The sequence below is a fragment of the Malus sylvestris genome, chromosome 11 (genome assembly GCF_916048215.2).
Source record: "Malus sylvestris chromosome 11, drMalSylv7.2, whole genome shotgun sequence".
NCBI classification, from domain to species: domain Eukaryota; kingdom Viridiplantae; phylum Streptophyta; class Magnoliopsida; order Rosales; family Rosaceae; genus Malus; species Malus sylvestris.
The window spans coordinates 11,502,739-11,524,153 of NC_062270.1; the positions used below are offsets into that span (position 1 = coordinate 11,502,739).

The 21,415-nt window shown below is 35.2% G+C and overlaps 1 protein-coding gene across 3 annotated transcripts; it reads right to left on the reverse strand.

Moving 5' to 3' along the window:
* Window positions 1–5,904: 5,904 nt before the first annotated feature.
* LOC126588398 (E3 ubiquitin ligase PQT3-like) lies at window positions 5,905–17,149 on the reverse strand. Of its 3 annotated transcripts, XM_050253486.1 has the most exons (4): window positions 15,017–17,149; window positions 14,550–14,819; window positions 13,998–14,138; window positions 5,905–6,563 (listed from the first exon to the last, which is right to left on the reverse strand). In XM_050253486.1, exons 3-4 carry the CDS (start codon window positions 14,077–14,079, stop codon window positions 6,196–6,198), a joined length of 450 nt encoding a protein of 149 aa, XP_050109443.1. In that variant the 5' UTR covers window positions 14,080–14,138; window positions 14,550–14,819; window positions 15,017–17,149; the 3' UTR covers window positions 5,905–6,195. The 3 variants fall into 3 exon arrangements, with proteins under 3 accessions (XP_050109443.1, XP_050109442.1, XP_050109441.1); XM_050253485.1 differs by lacking the exon at window positions 14,550–14,819 and having other exon boundaries at window positions 16,952–17,149; XM_050253484.1 differs by having other exon boundaries at window positions 14,550–17,149.
* Between the last annotated feature and the right edge of the window lie 4,266 nt (window positions 17,150–21,415).

Here is a 21,415-nt window from a genome sequence, read left to right on the forward strand (position 1 = left end):
ACATCTTGAAATATTTTTTAAAAAATGTCATCGAAGATGGTAAACATCGAATCCGAATCCTCGCCAGATTCTCTTTGTGAGGATTCTGGAGATCCGTGAATCATATCCGTTCATTGTACATCGTATGGTCAGAAATTATTTTAAATATTTTTATTTAAAATTAAATACAAACAAAATTTGACAAAAATTGATAGCACGATGTACAATGAACCGATACGATTTACGAATTCCTATGATCCTCACCAAAAGGATCCAGAGAGGATTGGGTAAACATCATTTCACATTTCCAATTTTATATTTTTATATTGGAGATACCCTAACAGAGTACAAACCATACAATTAAAAATGTACCAGAAAGCGTGAGATTGAAGGACTAATCCAATTGATAAATGCTACTAAATCGCGTCCAAAAAAGACAGTGCCTGAACTCATATTGAAACAAAAAAATCCTCATATTAAAGAAATGGATTTAAAAAAAAAAGAAAAAGAAAAAAGAAATGGATTTAAAAAAAATACTCATATTTGAGAATGCGACCTTCACTACACGATTTTTCAGTTGTTTGGTCATCCGTTTTTGGCCGGAAGCATCTGTTTGAATTTGTTTACGTCGCATGACTTCCATGCACACCTTACGGCATATTAATATATGCTCTGCCCTGGAAGCCCACAAGCGACTTTTTACTACACTGACATGTCTTCTTGTTTTAATTTGAAGCATTTCCAACAAGCGACTTTTTACATTGTTCATAATAGAAGAGTTAGTGGACCTAAGTATTGACCATTCTTTACACTACTTGGACGTGCTTAGTCACTATCAAATTCATTGGAAAGTTGTCCAGAAAATTTTGTCCATAAAGAATATATTCACATAAACTCTTCTTAGATAATTAAAACATTTTCACGTTTGATTCATATATTTTCAATATTTCAGAAAAAGGCAGTTATCGTCTCACTTGTTATTGTGTTTCAACAGTTTGTCCCAGGAACTTGTAAGACACTGTCAATTTTCTTTCTAAACTTTTATTTTAGTCAATTACTCTTGTTAAACTTTTATAATCTCAGCCCAATTTCCCTTACAATTAGATTTTTGAATTTTTCAACTTGACATTAGGTCATTTTTGTCACATGTTGTGCACATGAGAAACTTTCGACAGTAAACAAGTAATTTTGTCCCTCACTAAGGATTAGATGGAAGGGAAGAAAGGTAGAAATTGTTGTAGTTATGAGTTAGGGACAAAATTACTTTTTTTCTCAGATGTCTCTCACTTGGTCAACATATGCATGTACAAAGATAGATAAATTGTTAGATGAAAAGTATGAGCATCTAACGATAGGGGGGATTTTAAAAATTATAATAGCAGGTAATTAGCTAAAAAATAAAGAGCTAGAAGCAAAATAAGAGATCACACGAAAAATCACTTTCAAGCCGCAAATTCTTCTATCTCCACACATGATCCAACTACATATCAAGAATGATGGCACGAAGCCTTGCATAGAAAGAAGTGAGATACCCTAAACTCTTGAAGAAACCACAACCAAATTAACCTGCAAAATCTTAAAAAATCCCATCATAAGCTGCAGGACTCGAGTTACCCTTAGCAAGGCCCTCCATATTCATTTTGACCCGAGGATACAAGGGAGGATGCCAAAGAACGAGAATTATTGAATGAGCTTTCAACGACTCAACCGATATCTCAAGAGAGACTAAGTTGTTTATCCAAAACACCATGGATATGATCAGTGGTGAAGTCCAGAATTATCGAGGAGATCGGCAAAATTTAAAGGGTAAAATGTTCCAGAAAATATAGACAATCATTCAAGGTCTAAGACTTGGTATGCAAGAAGATTGGACAATATTTCATTCAACTAAGTGACTTTACTTTATTGAAAACCATCTATAATATTCAAATAAGGATTTTGACTAACCAGAATATTCGAATGAGGATTTGGACTACCTGAAATATTCGAATGAGGATTTGGACTACCTGAAATATTCGAAGGAGGATTTGGACTAATCGGAATATTCGAAGGAGGATATAAGCACCATTTCTTATAGTATAAATCCATTATGTGTGTTTGTATAATGAGCAAGGTTCTAACATATAATATATAAAAATTGATAGACTTTCCTAAATATTTTGGTGAATATGATAGTATGAGATAAAAAGTTTAAGTGATTACGAGATGTTTTTTGGAAACTCGTATGGATTTGTAGTGAATTTTAAGAAGAATAACTGTGTCAAACATGTGGCCTAAATATTTCAAATAACTTGACTGAATTGAATATGGCGCACGCAGTGTAGAAGCAACGACATCAACCTACATTCAAACATTTCATCAAACACTTTCTGTGCAAGGTTAAAGGAGCGGATTCCTGATTTTTCATGGGGATTTTTTATGACTAGAAGGGTGATCACCCATCTTTGCTCTAATGTAGCTTCGCCCATGGACATGACTATGAGAGAAAACTCCAACTTGCCTAATTTAAGGTAAAGTAAACGACAAAGGTGACTAACCACCACGGGGCGGCCCAGTGGTTGGGGAAGAATTTCAAGCCCGTATTCCACACGGCACGTCTTGGGTTTGATTTCTGGCTTGTGAATGACACGATGGTGGTCAATGGGAGGTTGAAATGCCTCTGTGAGTCTTCTCGGTCCCTGAAAGGGTGAACTGCAATGGCGAAGCCACCAGACGGTCCTTTAAAAAAAAAAAAAAAAAAAAAAAAGAGAACGAGAAAGGCGACCCACCATTTGGACTAAGTTACACAATATATGATATTATTAAGAAAATGTTCATTGTCATCATTTGGACTAAGTTACTTAGTAGGACAATCATAATCATAAGATATTACATTCACCATTCAAGCAACTTGAATATGAGATCTCCTATTTATAAGTAAATAAAATATTATTAAACTGTAGTATAGTGTCTACAATCTTATATTGAATTAAAATAATTTATATGGTTATCTAGAAAACAAAAAGTAAAGTCCATATTTTCTTCCCAGTATGGGTTCTTAACCCCTCAAAGATGATAGATGAGAGTTAGGCTCAATTATTGTATCCCTTCGTAAAGAACATTTCCAAATATCTTCCTTATTTTGATCAAGGCAAGACTTCATTCCAATCACCAACTGTGTATGTTTCGGTCCTTTCTCTTTGAAATGTTAGAGGTACAAAATGTAGATCCACATTCCCCCCATTACATTATTATTTTTGGGAAGACACCACTAAAATTCATTTGTTATTTGTTGTGTAGGTGTTATATATTGTCTATCATTACCCAATAGAAATATACATATTATGCAACCACCAAGATTGAATGGTTTGAATATTAATGAATGAAACATTTTGAAAATTTCAAAACATGATTCCCCTTGAAAAAAAAGAAAAAATAAAATTCATTGGCATCGCTAGTTGGTCAAATTGGCAAAAGTAATGTTCATCTCTATAATTTGTTTCTTTGATGATATCGGATTATGAAGTATTAAAATGGCGAGAGTGACATGATTCATTAATTAATAGGTCATTTATTTGCCACAACAAGCAAAAAGATCCAAATCAGAATCGCACATACAAGATTAAGTAGTTAAACTTTATGATTGATGGACTTGACAACTACATACGTTTTACATACATACGTACGTACATGTATACGTATGTACATACATACATACATACATACCTACTTAAACTATAAACGAAAGAGCTAAGTATTAGTTTGGTACTGAGTTTAAAAAAAAAGCAGGTATCAAAAAAAGCTAGAAGCTTTTTGTGTTTGGTAAACATTCAACTTCAGTATTTTCTCACATTTTTGGGTGAAAAAAAAAGCTAAAAGTTCAAAGCAGCAAAAGCTAGCTTTGAAAAACCGGCTTTTTTTGCTTCCACAGCTTTTGAGCAAACCTAATTTGCAAGAGGCGCTGAGCCCTTTAATGAAACTTTCAAAATGAAACTTTCAAACACCCAAAATGACCTTAAACAATTAAATAACTACACATAATACCAACTGGAAAACGTCGCCGACTTCAATTGGGAGGTCATCCTTGTAGATCCCGCCACAATGTCGTTCACTCCCAGCTTCAACAATCACCGTTATTGACCTTGAATTCCATACCGTAGGACGTTGTTTCTGCCTCTGTCTTTCCTCCCATCTCTTGTCTGTCCTCTCTCACTCCCATGCCATCAAAATTGCGTTGAGAAATACCACCATTTTTTTCGGCAAGGATCAAATTCGGTTTTGGCATCGCAGATTTTCCCAGATTTCCCAGATTGCACCACTTACAAATGACTGATCTTCGTATTTTTGCAAATTAGGAGAGCCCAGATTGCCCAGACGGACACCAAAACTCAATTATTCCAAATACCCAAAATTAAATACAGGAAACTACTTCATATGATCAAATTCACACTATACAATTTCAAAAAGAAAAAATGATTAGTCTCGGAAGAAGAAAGAAACCAGCATCCTGAAGTGTTGGCCATGCCCGATGCATATAATGAACTCCTCGAGTAGCTAGACCATGTATGTACTGCAAATCAGATGACAGGTGAGAGAGATTGAGAAAAATAAAAAAGAAGAAGACGGAGCAAAAAAAATAAAAAATAAAAAAAAAACTGAGAAAATTGGGGTTGTGGGGGGAGACTTCTAGAGAGATGCTTTTGATTGTTGGAAAGTCTGGTTCAGTGGTGGGGTAATGGGAGAGACTACTCGATGCAGATGGAGAAAATTAAATTAATGGCACATATAATATTATACCCTTTTTGGTTATTTCACACAGTCACAGCTGTTTTACATAAAAGTTTACCAAACATTATAATACTACTTTTTTCTTTTCTTCCATAAACACTTTTACAAAAAAGTTTACCAAACACTCTGCTGCTTTATTTCACAGCTGCTTATTCTCACAGCACAGCAGCAGCATCAGTTTTTTTTTCAAAGCACAGTAATACCAAACCAGTGCTAAGTGTCTCTACATACTTTTTCTTTTTCGTAAGTAACTTACAAATGTTTAAATGTCGTCATCAAGTTTTAGATACACATAGAGGCTTGAGAGTACATCTTGTCTTGTCGAAGGCTAGATGTACTAATAAGCTATAACTTTTTTTCAAGGATTCAGATCGTTTATATTTTAGTACATTATCATAGATTATTCTTGCAAAAAGTTAGCTAGAAATATCTAAAACTATTAAGATATCCAATTGTAGTAAATAAAACACACGAATACAGTTCTTTAAAGAAACATTAAGGGGGCGTTTGTTTGCCCTTCCTAAGTGGGACTGGACTGGACTGGACTAGCTGTTAGTCCAATACTGTGTTTGTTCCATGCTGGGACTAACATTAATGAGACTAAAGGGGACTAGCATGGACAAAACCCTTCACTAAGAGGTCTTAGCGAGACCCCCCAATAACCATGGGACTAGCTAAGACTATCCTCTCTCATCCTCGTCATGCTCAACAACCACTCCCGATAGACTCCTTGTCATCTCAGGTCACCTAGATCATAATAAAATATTAATAATTTATATATATTAAATAATATAATATTAGAATTTGTTATTATCCAGCTTCTTAGTCCAACACTGCACCAAACGCTTCACTAAGTTAGTCCAGCTTAGTCTAGTCTAAGCTAGTCCAGTCCGAAATAGTCCGGCGCAACAAACGCCCCCTAAAATGATTCGAATAAAAAAAAAACTAAAATGACTACTATTTAGTTATCCAACTATCATATGCTTTCGGATTTTTGTGGCTTTTGGTGGAGATAATATTTGAAGAAATGACTAACGGAGATCCATTGGGAATTGGGTCCTTCGAGAAATCCCAAAATAAGCTTTTTTGACGGATCTCTCAATGAAAGGGATTAGATATATGTATATGTGTGTATCAAATAAAGCACAACCTATAAACTCTGAATTAAAAGCCTAAAACGTCATAATTTTTTTTTTCAGCCATTGCCCTTAATGGAAACCCCATTCTGTTAGAAATCAATTTTCCATATTTTTTTTACAATTATGCCACTACCACCGACAAAGAAGCTCACATATGTTATTCAAAAGGTGCCTACCCAGCAGACAAAGATGCTCACGATGTCGTTCTCGGAGAAAGCCAGTTTCGACATTCCCCAAAAAAGTATCTCTGCCTGCTATCCCGATCCCTGCCTCCTCTCGAGTGCCTGGAGGGCTTTTCCTGCTCGGCGTCCTACGGTGGCGACGACTTGTACCTCGACGGCTTTCTCTTGAAGTGCTGATCGTCGTCGCTCGACTCATACTCCATGGAAGCAACACTAATCAGTCTTTCTGCTTCCAGTTCCGCTGCTCGCAGCCTTGGCCGTTGAAGACGAGTTGTACTCGTCGTAGAATCCATTCGCCAAGGACGATGATGACTCCTTGTGATAGTGATGTGCCGACGATTATCCCCACCGCCGTAGTAGCAATGGCAGCAAAAGCAGTGGAGGAAGAAGAAGGCCTTCCGCTTCTTGCTCACCTCTCTCTTAGGAAAGCTTATGCGAGAGAACGCGCTTGCCTTGTGCTTCCACTCCGCCGCCGCTTTAGCCGTAGCAGCTGATGCTGTAGTTGATTATATATATGCAAAAACAAGACATTGTTATAAATAGGCAAAATTTATAGAGAGATAACCTTTACTCGGTGAAGGAACGAAGCAGTTGCAGAGTAATATACCGACACAAGCTGTTGCAGAGGAAGTAATGTATATTATTGCTATTAGATATATTTCTCTTTTCTTTCTTCTTCTCATTTACTCATCTTTGCACAATTGAAGTGCTCTATTTATAGAGCTACTTCAATGGAAAATTACAAAATATTACTATTTAGCTTATGAGTATATAGTATACAAATGTGATACTTTACTATACACATTACTATACACATGTGGGCAAACATACCCATTATTTACAACAGACATTACATTGTATTGCGTTTCACTTTGCGAATAATCATATATAGCTACAGCTTTCACAGGCTAAAATGATCTTTTAAGATTTAAATTAGTTCAAAATTGGGACTATACTAAAACAATTTACGACAGGAGCATCTTAAATATCTCATCGGGTTAAAAAAGAAGCAAAAATTATCAGAAATAAGGATTAGACACAAAGGAGGGGCAATAACTTTCCTTTCATTTTGCGAACCCCATGCTAATTATATATGATGCAGGAAAAGCTAAGGGAGTCTCTGGGAGAAGGGGGATGATAATCTGGGATTCGTTCAACCAGGGGCAACGGAGCTCGCTCTCATCGCTAATCGTGGATTCACTCACACAACCAAGTCAAATGTTTAATTTTAGAAGGAGAAATCGCTCTCTTCAAATGCACAAGGCAAATACAATTTTAATTCATTCAAGTCTGTCATTCAAGGCTTTCTAGTACAATATTTATAAGCGTTTACAAATTAATAGACTTTAAGTTTCCATGACGGCCATACAACTCCCAAGATAACTTAACAAATTCCTAAGTAATTAAAATACAAAACCTTTATTATTCCAAAGCATATTAATGGTTTCAAATTGTTTTCTCCAAGTCTACCTCTCGCATCAGAATCGCTTAACCAGGGGGGACGGAGAGCGAGGACGGAATCATTCACATCTCTACAGGGATATAACCTGAGAATCCACGATTAGTGACGTGAGCGAGCTCCGTTGCCCCTGATTGAGCAAATCCCAGGTTATCATCCCCCGTCTCTCCGAGACTCTCTTGGTGATAGGAGCATATTTATGCGACTTAGTTGGCTTCTTCTTGTGCATTTATGTTGTGTTTCCTTAGTTATTTTAATGTTTAAAGTCATTTTCGTGTGTTTTCAGATTTTATGGACAAAGTAGGCAAGAAGATGCATTTTGGAGGCCTTTGGAGCATGTTTCGGGCTTGGAATGGATAGCAAATGCATGGGCCAAGTGGATGGACGAATTTGAGAACTAAAGAGGCCAAGAATATGAAGAATTATGGTCCAAAAGATGAAGAAAACAGCCCAAAAATCTGTCACCCCAACTTACATTCCTTGCCATGCAAACCACATAGAATTCCCTTTGGATTCCATGCCATGCTTGATCACTCTTGTCCCCTACATAATTTCTAATTTCATGCTTCAATTCATTTCATTATTACACTCAATTGCTTGATACCTCTTGTTCCCTTCACTCATTAGATTTTAGACAACATTTACATCCATTACATGCACCAATTGATGCTCCATCATTCACATTTGGAATCCAATGCCATGTGCAACACATGTTGTTGCACCTTTGACCCATTTGTTGACACATTTCACCTCCCTTTCCATCTCTATGCAATGTACACAATCATTCATGCTCCCTAGCTACAACACCACTCCATTTTACCCTTCACACTTTGCATCATTACTTCATTTTCACCCTTGGACCATTGCACACCACACACACAAATTGCCATGCATTTCATCCTTAACCTAACCTGATTTTCTAAGGTTTTTGGGGTCTATAAATACATGTTTACACCCCTTGGCAAAGGGTTCACACTCTCATATTCATCATTCATCACAGAAAATTCGTCCATACAACCTCTAGGTAGCAAAACACCCCAAAAACACCATTCTAGTGCCTAGAAAACATAACAGCCACTCCACCTTCTTCCACCCTCTTTGCCTAGCTCTCCACCACCCTCCAACCCTCAAACACTCCTCCACACTCACCCTAAACCCTTCCATACCATTCCCCATCCATTGTACATCATAAAACTACCCAAAATCTGTCCATAACCCAATCTGCCGCAAGCATAGGGAAAGGAGGAATCTTGGATGCACTTGCTACCAAGTTGGAGCATTTTAGGTGTTTTCTTTCCTTTGATTTTAATGTCTAATTTTATGTATCTTTGCTTTGTGAGTATGAGGAACTAAACCCCTCTTAGTTAGGGGGTGATTCGAAACTATGTTCATACTTGCAATATGATTTGATTACATCCAGTTGTGATTCATAAGTTGTGAATTCAATTTACTTATCCGTTCATATAAAAACTAATTTGTGTATGTTGGTTAAGAGTGCACGCTTAATTTTCATGCATGAATTTGACGCTAGAATATATGGGAGTTTCACCTAATCGTTATAAACTTATATTCACAAGTAGTGAAGGTTGCTAGTCACAATCACGTTAAGTAAACTCTTGGCATAAGTTTCATGCAAATCATAGTAATGAGTGCCTCGTCAATGCTTATGTTTTTCATAGAACTTAATGATTCTTGCTTGTATCTCTATTATGCAATTCATGTAGGGAACTTGTAGGGAATGTTTTGGGTTGTCGTATGCAATCATCCAACCTAATAACTTGTGGAAAAAACTGAGGGTTAATTAGTGCAATTCACGGTTAATTTGGGGCGTTGAGTATTCATAGCTTATCGAAAAGCAACTGGAAATCGTTTTGTATGCAAGTGTGACATATGTGGAGAAGAACCTCCTAGCTAATCTTCCATCCATAAGTTTCATTCAAATTCACTTACAATCTGTTTTGTTTTACAAAGTTGTTTTGTTTTCAAATTCATTAAAACCAAAATCCCCCTTTTACTTTATTGTTTCAAAGTGTTTAATTTCTGTTTTGGTTGTGTGTTAGAGTGTTTTGATTCACCCAAATTTGTCTAAGAATTTGTTTACTTTGTTCTTGTCTTAATTTAATTATTTTCGTCAAAAATCAACCCCATCTTATTTCTTTGAGTCATATTAATTAGAACTTGTCTTAGATTATGTTTTTAAGTGTTTTAGTTCATTAGAAAACCAAAATTTGTCCAAGTTTGTGTGAGAGTCCCAAAATTGCCCAGATTGTGTTTTTAAGGTAGTTTTGAGTGTTTAGGGGCTGTTTTGAGTCTTTTGGTTTGTTTTAGTGTTTTAAAGTATAGTTTTGCATTCTTTGAGTCTAGTTAGTGTTTTAAACTTTGTTTTTACGTTTTCAAGTGATTTAGCAATCCCTCCTAATCCCCGGCCTAGAACGATCCCTACTTACATACTTTACTACAATTGATAAAAAGAGGGTTTAATTTGTGTGTTTAGTTATTTTACGCATCACTTGGCTTTTCCTACGTCAATATATAAGCAAAAATGACAGTAGGTTGTATTGCAATCAAGTACAATATATGTACAATTATAATTTTTTTAATCAAATCTTTTCCCAAGTTGTGATCGTACGATGGATTTTTCATCCCAATTATGCAGTGGAACCCTCCTAGTAATTAAAAAGCTCTACAACTTTATAGCAAGGGTTGGGTTGGATTTGGGTATCTCATGAAGAGAAAGTGAAAAAGAAGGGAGGAACAACTGGGTATCTCATGATGAACGTCATGGGCATGGGCATCACCACCATCATGAAGGTGGTTGTTGCTCATATCATGGGATGCATCGAAATTGGAAAAGGCACTATTTCTAAAACTGAACAAAAAAATGGACCAAGAAAGAGACACTATGACACTATTTATGAAACTGGATCAAGAATAAGACACTATTTATGAAACTGTACTGACTATTATATACTATTTATGAAACATGACCAAGAACTAAACAATATTTATGAAACATGACCAATAACTATGCACTGTATATGAAAGTGGACAAAAACCTAGGCACTATTTATGAAACTGGATCAAGAATGAGACATTATTTATAAAACTGTATCAACTACTATACACTATTTATGAAACATGACTTAATAACTAGGCACTATTTATGAAAGTGAATCAAGAACTAGACACTATTTATGAATCTAGACCAATAAATAGTATACTACCGTTTAATTTCATAAATAGTATAGTGCCATTCAATTTCATAAACAATGTAGGACGGTTAAGTTTCATATATAGTATAGTACCATTTAGTTTCATAAACATTGTCTGTGATGGATGCGCGAATCCCACTCATTAGGTTTTTTTTTTTAATATTAAAATTGTGTTAGTTTCATTAAAATTTAAGTTATTTGTCATATGTATTAAAATTTAAAGGTTTTTCATTAAAACTTAGGTTTTTTTCATCAAAAAAAAGTAATAGCATGATTTTTTTATTAAAATAAACTTAACCCAAGTCTTTTTCATCAAAACTTTATTTTTCTTAACTTTAAAGAAAAGACTTCCGTAAACTTTTTATTAACATAAAAAAATCATCTAATAACTTTATTTAATAAAATGGCTTAAACTTTAGTAAAATGACTTAATTGTTAAAAGGACAAAAGTTAAATATAATAAAAGGTTTTTTTCATCAAAAAAAAGTTATAGCATGATTTTTTTATTAAAATAAACTTAACCCAAGTCTTTTTCATCAAAACTTTATTTTTCTTAACTTTAAAGAAAAGACTTCCGTAAACTTTTTATTAACATAAAAAAATCATCTAAGAACTTTATTTAATAAAATGGCTTAAACTTTAGTAAAATGACTTAATTGTTAAAAGGACAAAAGTTAAATATAATAAAAAATAAAATAAGTAATAAAAAATTAATGCACGGGACTTTGCGCGTCCTTTACATACACTCTCTCCATCATTCACTATTTCTTAAACTGAACACTAATTATTTCTTAACATGACTATTTTTTAACTTAAACACTAACTATTTCTTAAATTGACTAATTTTGAAACTGAATGTGTGTACTTCAATATTTCTTAAATTGAATATTTACTATTTTTGAAAAAACATAGCACATATACTATCACCAATTTAAACTGAATACTACTACTATCATTATTTCTTGAACTGAAAATTGACTATTTCTAAAACTAAACTCGGATACCACACTATTTTTTAAACTAAACCCAGGTACTACACTATTTTTTAAACTGACGATTTTTAAAACTAAACCCGAGTTGGCATGCGAGCATGCGCTTTGCTTAGTTTATTTTTTGGGAACTTTGATGAAAAAGGCTTTCGACAAATAAAACTGACTATTTCTTAAGTTGAGCACGAATATTACACTATTTATTAAACTGAACATGAGTACTACACTATTTTTTAAACTGAACATAGGTACTATCACTAAACAGAACATTATACTATAACTATTTCTTAAATTGGACACTTAACTATTTTTCAAACTGTCTATTTTTGAGACTCAACATCGGTAATACACTATTTTTGAAACTGACTATTTCTGAAACCAAACACGGATATTGTTTCTAAAACTAACTATTCACAAGTATTTAATTGTGACAGGGTGACTTTAGTTCTAATCGACAAGTCCAGACAAAGAAAACATGTCAAAGCTTTTTGTTGCAACTAATGCAAAGAAAAGATGACTGAAACAAACATTAGGGTTTTGTTGACCCTAAAAATTACTTAGCCTACGTGGTGCGCATGCCGAATAGCTAATAAGCTAACTACGTTATTCGGTTGAATGCAGGGCTTGCCAACTCATCGGCCGAGCTAGGTTAGGGAGTGAATGAGTGTTGATGTGGCGTTGGACGCGCTGCTGACTTCTAAATCTTGCGATTGTGGTCAAGGAAGGAACACGTCTTGACCTTCCGGTTCAAGAACCTAAAAAGAAGGATGCTAGTTCTACGAAGTTCAATATCAAATTCGGCTTTCAGTATGCAAAATATCGAGTAACTTGGTAACACCTCACTTCACCAAGAAGGCTAATGAGATGACCTCTTCCAACAAGAACTCGAAAATCCTTGTTGACCGAGAATTGGATAGATAACCAGTTGGTCTTGAAGCAGTGTTGTTTATCCAAATTGAAGGTGCTCCTCGGTCGATTGATTCTACGACTTTAGTGTTATTTATCCAAACTGAAGATGTTGCCGGTTGCCACCACAGTGCTGTTTATCCAAACTGAAGGTGTGTTGGTGAGAAAAAGGAAAATAAAAATCTCAAGGTCTTTGAGAGGTTTTGCTTAGAGCAAGAGTTTGTGCAGGGCAGTTTTGTGTGTTGATTTGGAGGGGTTTCAATGATGCACTCCCCTCTCTATTTATAGTAGCAATTTCCTCAATAGTCGAGGTAGAGTTTCACTTGGACTAGAATTCCTTAACCCAATCCGAATAGATCTCGGCCAATCCTGACTCTTGCAGGACTCTGAATCAAACTCTTTAATCACTTAGATTTAGCCTTTGATTCTCTGCATTTTTTTTATTCGAAGCATTCCTAGTTTCTGATAATTTCTTGTTGCATCAGGACTTGATTGCTTCACCCTTATTTGGATGGAACCTTCTCCTAATAGGACTCGGCAGAAATCCAATGGACCAGGCCCATGATGGGAATATTCCTGACACCTCATACTGGACTGAGAACAATTATGGGCTACATCATTGCTATTAGCAACCTCAAAAAGCCTTTTACCACTTAGATTCTCAATGTTTGACTTCCAATTATTGGATTGTAGTTTACTAACAAGTTTTAATCCAAACATCTGGCTATTACAGTTCTTTCCATGAGTCGTCAAGTGAAATAGCTCCCTTAATAACAGCAATAAAAAATGTTAATCCTCCAATTGCAGTCTTGACAGTAACACACATATTTACAAAGACCAATATTACTAAGGAGTTACACTTATTCCCCTAACAAACCAAGAAGAAATTCTGGAGAGATCCTCTTACAAGACAAGAACTCTCCACTAACAAACCAAGAAGAAATTCAACTAACCTTCGCAATAGGTCTTGGCAAAGTCAGGTAGACGCATCAATTAATTGGAAGGGAACTGCAGAGCTACAAATATATATATTATCTATGGTAGCATTAACCATTTCTCTCTTGTTTTCCCGAATAGCCTCGAGTTTAAAAGTGCAAATCCATATGATCAAATTAAGAAAATACGAATTAAACCCATAATTCAGATTTCATACGTAAATTAAGAGCGCTTGAATAATTGAATTTCAGCTTAATACCTCAACAAGATTAATCAAAAAACAAAAACTCGTGATTTTTTTCTTTAAATTCCGTTTCTTTCTAGTTTTCCGTTAACCAAACACAAGAACAGGATTCACTTTTTTATTTCCCCATCTTAATCTCAATTTTCTCGTCAACCAAACAAAAGATTGAAATCAAGTCGCATACCGGTCCACTTAAGCTCAGGTATTGAAGCAGCCACCGGTACCCAAAAGTATCTCAGAAATTGATGGGGTCGGGTGGAGGCCATCTGCCGTACAATACGCAGGTCAGCGTCTGAATGCCCCTCAGCAGCCGCCCTTCGCAATGCTATAAAATAATAGTATTATACTTCACATGTCCGATCGAATTCTCCGTTCTAAATTAAAATTAAGGAAACAAAACACAGATTTATACATGCATAGAAAACTAGCTAGCGCTTGATGAAAGTAGGATTTGGCACCTAGCCACTGTCTCTCACTCCCTCTCTCGTCTGACAAAAGAATAACGAAATTTATTTTGTTTTTTTGCATTAATTTTGTGGTTTTTATTTTCAACAGTGACGCTTTGGAAGGGTATTTCAAAGGGTTGCGAGGGATTGTAAAAGGTTTGTGCAAGGCAGTGTCAAAAGGCTTGGGATTTGATGAAGAATGCTACGTAGACAAAGCTTTTATTTCCCCATCTTAATTAATCTCAATTTTCTCATCAACCAAACAAAAGATAGAATATCAAGCTATATACCTATCGACTTAAGCTCAGGTACAAGAGCAGCTACGGGTACCAAAAAGTATCTTGGAAATTGATAAGGTCGGGAGGGAGGTCCTTGCTGTCAGAAGACGCAGGTTTGTGTCTCAACGCCCCTCAGCAGTCGCCTTTTGCAATTCTTGCACCTCAGGTACAGCGCCATAATCCAATTCCGTAGGTTTCTTCGACGGAAGCTAGATTCGGCAAGGGCGTGTCGTCTAGGTCGTACAACGACATCTCCGCTTCTTTCCGAAGCGAGATCTGCATCTGTTTATCACATGCATCAGGATTTCCATTGCCATTTTTCAGAGTTGGTGGTTGTCGATGCATGTGTTGGAATTGTGGTGAAATGAAAAGATCTGAATTACTGTTCCGACTTTACTAATTGTGATGAAACGAAAAGATCGTTGGAAAGGGAAGACAGAGAGGAGTTGTATCTTAATTTAGTTGGAAGAGAAAATTACCTGGTCAGTCGGAGAACCAGAGAATCAAAATGGGAACTCATTGATTTAACGGAGAAGAAGATCGGAATGGGCTGATGAAATGACAAAATTACAGACATGAATCTAGAGAAATTTTTTATTGTGATCGGAATACAGATGGTACACCACGTGTTTTTATATAAATAATGAAAAATTATATTTTTTAAGTTATTAACTTTTTAACACATATATCATATCATTTGTATAGTAACACGTGGTGTATCACCGCGTATTTCGTTTACATTGAAAAATCTCCCATGAATTTGAGCTCTATACACATTTCCTAAGCGAAACGGACCAAATAAACAGGAAAGATTTGAAGTCATGGGTAAAATGGGAAGCTCAATAAATTACATTTTTTGGGCTAGTCTTATTGGGCTGGTTTACTATTGAATTTTGTTATAACCATTAAATAAAGTTATTACATGATTTTTGGTTAACATTCAAAATTTTCACTCTTTTAATTGGTTTTCGTAATTTTCCATCACTACTACAAAACTTTACCTCCCATAATATCCTTTGTAGAATCTCAAGCTTGATGATCGAGTCTTAGAGTTTTGAAATCGTAAGCTCCATGGAAGCCTCATGCTCAAATTGAAAGCACGATCACAATCCCTTCAACCGAGTACATGCAATTGCATGTACGTATCAACTCCTCCTCTACATCTCCACTCTCATTTTCTTCACTAATATCCAGCTTCGTTCTTCGTTTCTGATCGCTTAGAGTTTCTGGTTCCATATGGTGCTTTTCAATTGGCTTGAATGTTGAAACTTCACCTACTTACAGTGACTGATTCGCTAGGGTTATCATTCAGCAGGATAGGTTAGGTTTTTCTCAATCACATCTCTGATTTTGTTTCTTTTGTTAGCAGCAGCAAGACAAAGACGAGATGCTTGTGCATCACTCTAATTTGGTCGAAGAAGCCTGTCAAAGCTTTAATTTTTAATAATTTTTCGATGATTTGATGTTTGGAATTATTAAGTTTGTGTTTGCGGTGTGATTTTGAAGCTTTTAGTGTTGCATAATCTATCTGGTGTGATTAAAGTGATTGCATTTTCTTTAGGGTTTCGATTTTTTTGTTTGGAAAAATTTATGGTATTTGGTGTTTTGGTTGTAGCTGAACTGGAGCAGGCTTGCACAAGGAAATTGGAGTTGTTTTATGGTTTCAGCAATGTTGCTGATAACTTTGTATCATGGTTTAGACATTCAATTAGTTTTGGAGCAGGATATGTGCGGATGATCAGATATTCAGATTGACATTCATTTACTTTTGAAGTTTGTAATATGGTTTTGACATTCAATTTATCTAATAAGCTCTCCATTTTCTATTTGTCTGCTATTTTGGATTCTCTTTTTTCTTTCAATTTAAGAATTTAAGTGGTAGTTAATCTACTACGTTTTATTTGCACAGTTTCTGGTTTTTTTTTCTTTTCAAAGTAGAGTAATTCATTAAACAAAGTCCAAAATGATATAAAATAACTTACAATGACCCTAAAAAGGACTAGCATACAAAAAGAACACAACTGATGCAAATAAAACATGAGTAAGTAGTAATTCATCTAATAGTTCCCTTCTGCAGCGAGTACAAAAATGATAAATAACATAAATGCATACCGGGTTTCAACCCAAACTCCTAAATGGCCCAACCAATAGAGGCTTAAAAGTGGCTAGTGGAGAAAACCCTAGAAGCCTATGTGAGGGATGGCTAGCGGTAGAAGACCGAAACCCAGAGACAGCGAACCACACACATCGCCAATTTCATGCCACAAGACAGCAAATGCTCCCTAGTTTATACCATATACAGATATCCAAAAGCCTCAAATGATAAACAAAGCTAAACCACAAACAAACAACATTAGGGCAACACCAAAACTCAAAATTACCGCCAAACAACCTGCAAACTTGGTTTCACACACCTTCAATTGAATGAGCGACGATTCACTCTCGGGATGCGTAGTAGACACAAGAGCTCGGTTAGAATACTCAATCGAAAGCAGCCATTTTGACAACAAATGAGAGTTAGTAGGGCCAGGGTGGAAAGGAAACGGTAAAGGATAACGGAGAGGTTAGGGAGGACTGGGGTGGAGTACATTTTAGTTGGCCACTTTCATTTATTTTTTGTAACACGGCGACTGGCTGGCATCATTAACTGGGCCTTCGAATAAGCCCCTCTTTTTGGTCCCAAAAACAAAAGGTCTTTTTGTCCAAGAAAAACATAAGCCTAAGCCCTCTCTTTTTTGCCTCTTTATTTTGGTTAGATAATGTTTGAGATGAGCTTTAACTAGTTAGTAAGTTATTATAAAGTTAATCATTGGTTTTGACGTATTCCACAATATTATATAGGGTTATTATACAAAATGGTCTTTGAGATTTGCATGATCAATAGAAATGGTCCTGAGATTGTCCACCATACATGATTTTGGTCATTCCGTTAAAAACTATTTTGGATAATTTTCAAAGCTTTGTAACTCAATCGTTTCTTAACCAAATTCGACCCATAATATATCAAAATGAAGATAGGAAAGTGTAGAATAATATTATACCTATTTGGAAGCCCAATGGTTATCGGAGATGGACAGAAAATAGCCTGAAATGTGACTGGTCCGCGAGAAAACTGAAAAACTCGCTGGAAACTGGGTAAACTTTAAACGTTCATAACTTTTTCAATACTCAACCAAATCTAGTGATTCAAAAATGAAAATAATACTTCTTGACGAGACGAAAAGAATTGTACCTTTTTCAAAGGCTAACTCGTCGTGGTTTGGTCGGACAATGGCTCGAAAGTGGCTAACCATTTTTGAGTTAGCCACTTTTGAGTAGTTTTCTAGCCAAACCACGACGAGTTAGCAGTAAAGAAAGATGCCATTTTCTTCGTCTCGTTGAGAAGTATGATTTTAGTTTTGAATCACTCGATTTGGTTGAGTATTGAAGAAGTTATGAATGTTTAAATTTTACCCAATTTTAGGTGAGTTTTCCAGTTTTTCCGCGAACCAGTCACCTTTCAGGCTATTTTCTAGGCATCTCCGGCAACCATTGGGCTTCCAAATAGGTATAATCTTGTTCTACACTTTCTTATCTTCATTTTGATATATTATGGGTCGAATTTGGTTAAGAATCGATTGAGTTACAAAGCTTTGAAAATTGCCCAAAGAGTTTTTAACGGAATGACCAAAATCATGGATGGTGGACAATCTCAGGGACCATTTCTATTGATTTTCAATCTCAAAGACCATTTCTATTGATCATGCAAATCTCAAGGATCATTTTGTATAAGAACCCTATTATATAATATGAGACGATATTTTTTGGTCATCTTTCAAAGATTATACCCACTAAAATTCACTCCAATTGAAAACATTTTACTTATCTAATTGTGACCAATTAAATTAATGAACTCATTGTTGTCGATAAACAATGAAATAACAATAATCAAACAACGAAATGATTTTCAAATTAGGTGAATTTATTCAAAAACAATATTTGAATAAAGACCTAAAAAAAACGAACAATTCACTTTAAAAACCAGCTGCCAGAGGGGAGGAAAAAGCAATTTTGTTTAATGATTCAATTTTTCTTTCAAAGTACTCTCAAAATCTAAGACCTTTCATGATTGTTTAATGATTCCAAGAGAGTTTCTTCTTTATTTGGCCACTATTTAAAAAAAAAATTCTTGATTTGGTCACTGGAGTCCCTTTCTTTTAGAAAGTCAGTTCTCAATAAAGAATTCTAGCTTCAACTTGGGTTACAACTTGGAAATACAGACTGAAGACGTGTTTTATTTTTTTTTTCTTTTCTAAATCAAGTGGGGTACGTAAAGGTGGGGTGCGGTTGAGGTAGATAACATGTGTTTTTTTTTTTTAACAAATGATATTATTTATATTAAGACGAATAATGTGGATTAAGTTTCACAATAAATTAGTAATAATGTGATAGATAATAAGTTTATATGATACAAAATTAATTGGACCGAATCCTTTGTACTCAAAGTTTTATATTTTTTTTTCTATCCACTGGTATTTAAGTTTGATTTTTTTTTCTTTCCAAAACAGCTGATCATTCATACAAGATGAATCATTAGAAATTAAAAATACTTGACATGTCAACAATATGGACTATGTACATTATATTTCACGTGTCAACAATATGCCGTATTTCAAACTTCACCTAATTTTTTTGCTCTTGTATCTTTCAGAAAATTAATGTGATATTTGGAAGTGTGACATTATACGACTTTGTATATGACATGGCCTACGAGTCAATTTTTATAAGAAAATTTAGCCCCGACTTTGCCTACTTTGCCGACTTGGTTTTGCATGGATAGTTCGAATTTTAAATTAAGATGACGAACTTGTATTGCGTTTCACTTTTATTATCTGATAGACCTACAAAAGTAAACAGTATGATACATTGCTCTCGTTCCACTCTGTTCTATGAAATATTTTTTCTCTCTCACTTTTGCCACTCTATTCTAGGAAAGATTCTCTCTCTCTCTCTCTCTCTCTCTCTTTTGCCTATTTATAACATGTATTTTATTTCCTACAATCCGTTTGTTCTAGTAATTTCTTCTAGAACATAAAACAAAAAGGAAAAAGAAAAAACAAATTCTCTTTAAAGAAAGGAATATTACTTGAGCTTCCAATAGTGAGTCATTAGACCAATGCAACCGAAGGTTCTAGAACCCCAAACAAACCCCACATTCATAGAAGCCTCTGGCAACAGGTCCTTTAGGCCATCTCCAACCTGATAACAAAAGCTCTTGTATGAAGGAATCATGGAGATTTGAAGAAATTATAGAGATGAAGGAAGCAAGAAAGTATGAAGAGCTAGAGAGAAAGCGAGCGGAAGAAGAAACAATAGTTGTATTGAATGAATCAATTGTAATGGTTTACATCAGTTATATCCTAACAATTCTAACTAACTAGTCTAGGTGACCATCCTCTACATCTCTGCTTATACCTCCTTATCATACTCTAACCATTCAATAATTGCCACTTGTAATCTTGTATTATATTTCAGTTATTACCCCCCCTCAATCTCATCTAGGATGTCCAAGACTAAGATTGAAACAATGCTTGACAAATTGTGGACTATGCAATCCTTTGGTGAGTATATCAACAACCTGGTTGTATGTGGAAACGTAATGAACATTGATATCCTTCTTTTACACTTTCTCTCAAATGAAATGATAATATGTATCAAGATGTTTGATTTGAGAATGAAACATCAGATTAGTGCTAAGTAACAAAGCTAAAAGATTATCACAATACAATGCTGGAGGACCAATCAAAACCTCATGCAAATCTTTTAGTAGTGACCGTATCCAACGCACATCCGCAGCACAGTTTGCTAATACTTTATATTCAGGCTTTGTGGAGCTTCTAGAAACTAATGATTGTTTCTTAGATTGCCAAGATATAAGATTAATACCAAGAAAGACAACATAACCTGTAATTGACCTTCTTGTATTAATATATGCAGCCCAATCTGCATCAGAATATGCTGAAATATGTGTACTAGAGTCTACAAAATATGTAAGACCACAATGTATAGTGCCTTGAAGGTATCTGAGTATCCTTTTCACAGAATGAGCTATATCAAGCCTAGTGAATGTTAAATACTAAAGTGCACCAACTATGCTTCTGTAAACAATTGGATCAGTTAAAGGTTGACCCTCAGAGACTAGCAACTGTGTATGTGGTTTCAAATGAGTTGGGGCTAGCTTACAATTCTCTATTCCAACCTTTTTAATATGTTCATTTGCATATTTAGCTTAGTTGATGAACACATCACCATTATCTCTGTATTGTATCTGTAGCCCCAAGAAGTATGTCAACTTCCTCATGTCTTTCAACTCAAATATTTCACTTAGAGTAGTTACAACAGCTTGAACTTTGGAATTGTTAGACCCTGTGAGGATTATATCATCTACATATAGAAGTAGAATGATTACATCATTGCCTTCTATTTTAACAAATAGGCTAGTATCTCCTTGAGATGTTGTGAACCCTAGAGATGGTAGCACACCTATGAACTTTGAATTCCAAGCTCGTGGAGTTTTTTTTAGACCATATAGGGATTTGACAAGTTTGCAGACATAATCTGGATTCTTTGAGTCCACAAAGCCTTGTGGTTGTTTCATGTATATTTCCTCCAGCAATTCTCCATGTACAAACGCATTTTTAATGTCTAATTATTGAAGCTCCCACTTGTGACTTGTAGCTAAGGCAAGGATTAATCTTAATGTAGTATGCCTTACCACAAGGCTAAATGTCTCAGAATAATCTAATCCATGTTCTTGTGTATATCCTTGTACTTGGATATGCTGCCATCTGGATTTTTCTTCAATCTGTAGACCTATTTACTGCCTATAATTGTTTTGT

What these genes read in the sequence shown, in the direction of transcription:
- LOC126588398 (XM_050253485.1), bottom strand. Translation starts at nt 14,079, where the DNA reads ATGGCCTCCACCCGACCCCATCAATTTCTGAGATACTTTTGGGTACCG. An exon ending in ACCTGAGCTTAAGTGGACCG is followed by an intron (nt 6,564 to 13,997) that starts GTATGCGACTTG and finishes AATCAACTACAG; the next exon opens with CATCAGCTGCTACGGCTAAA.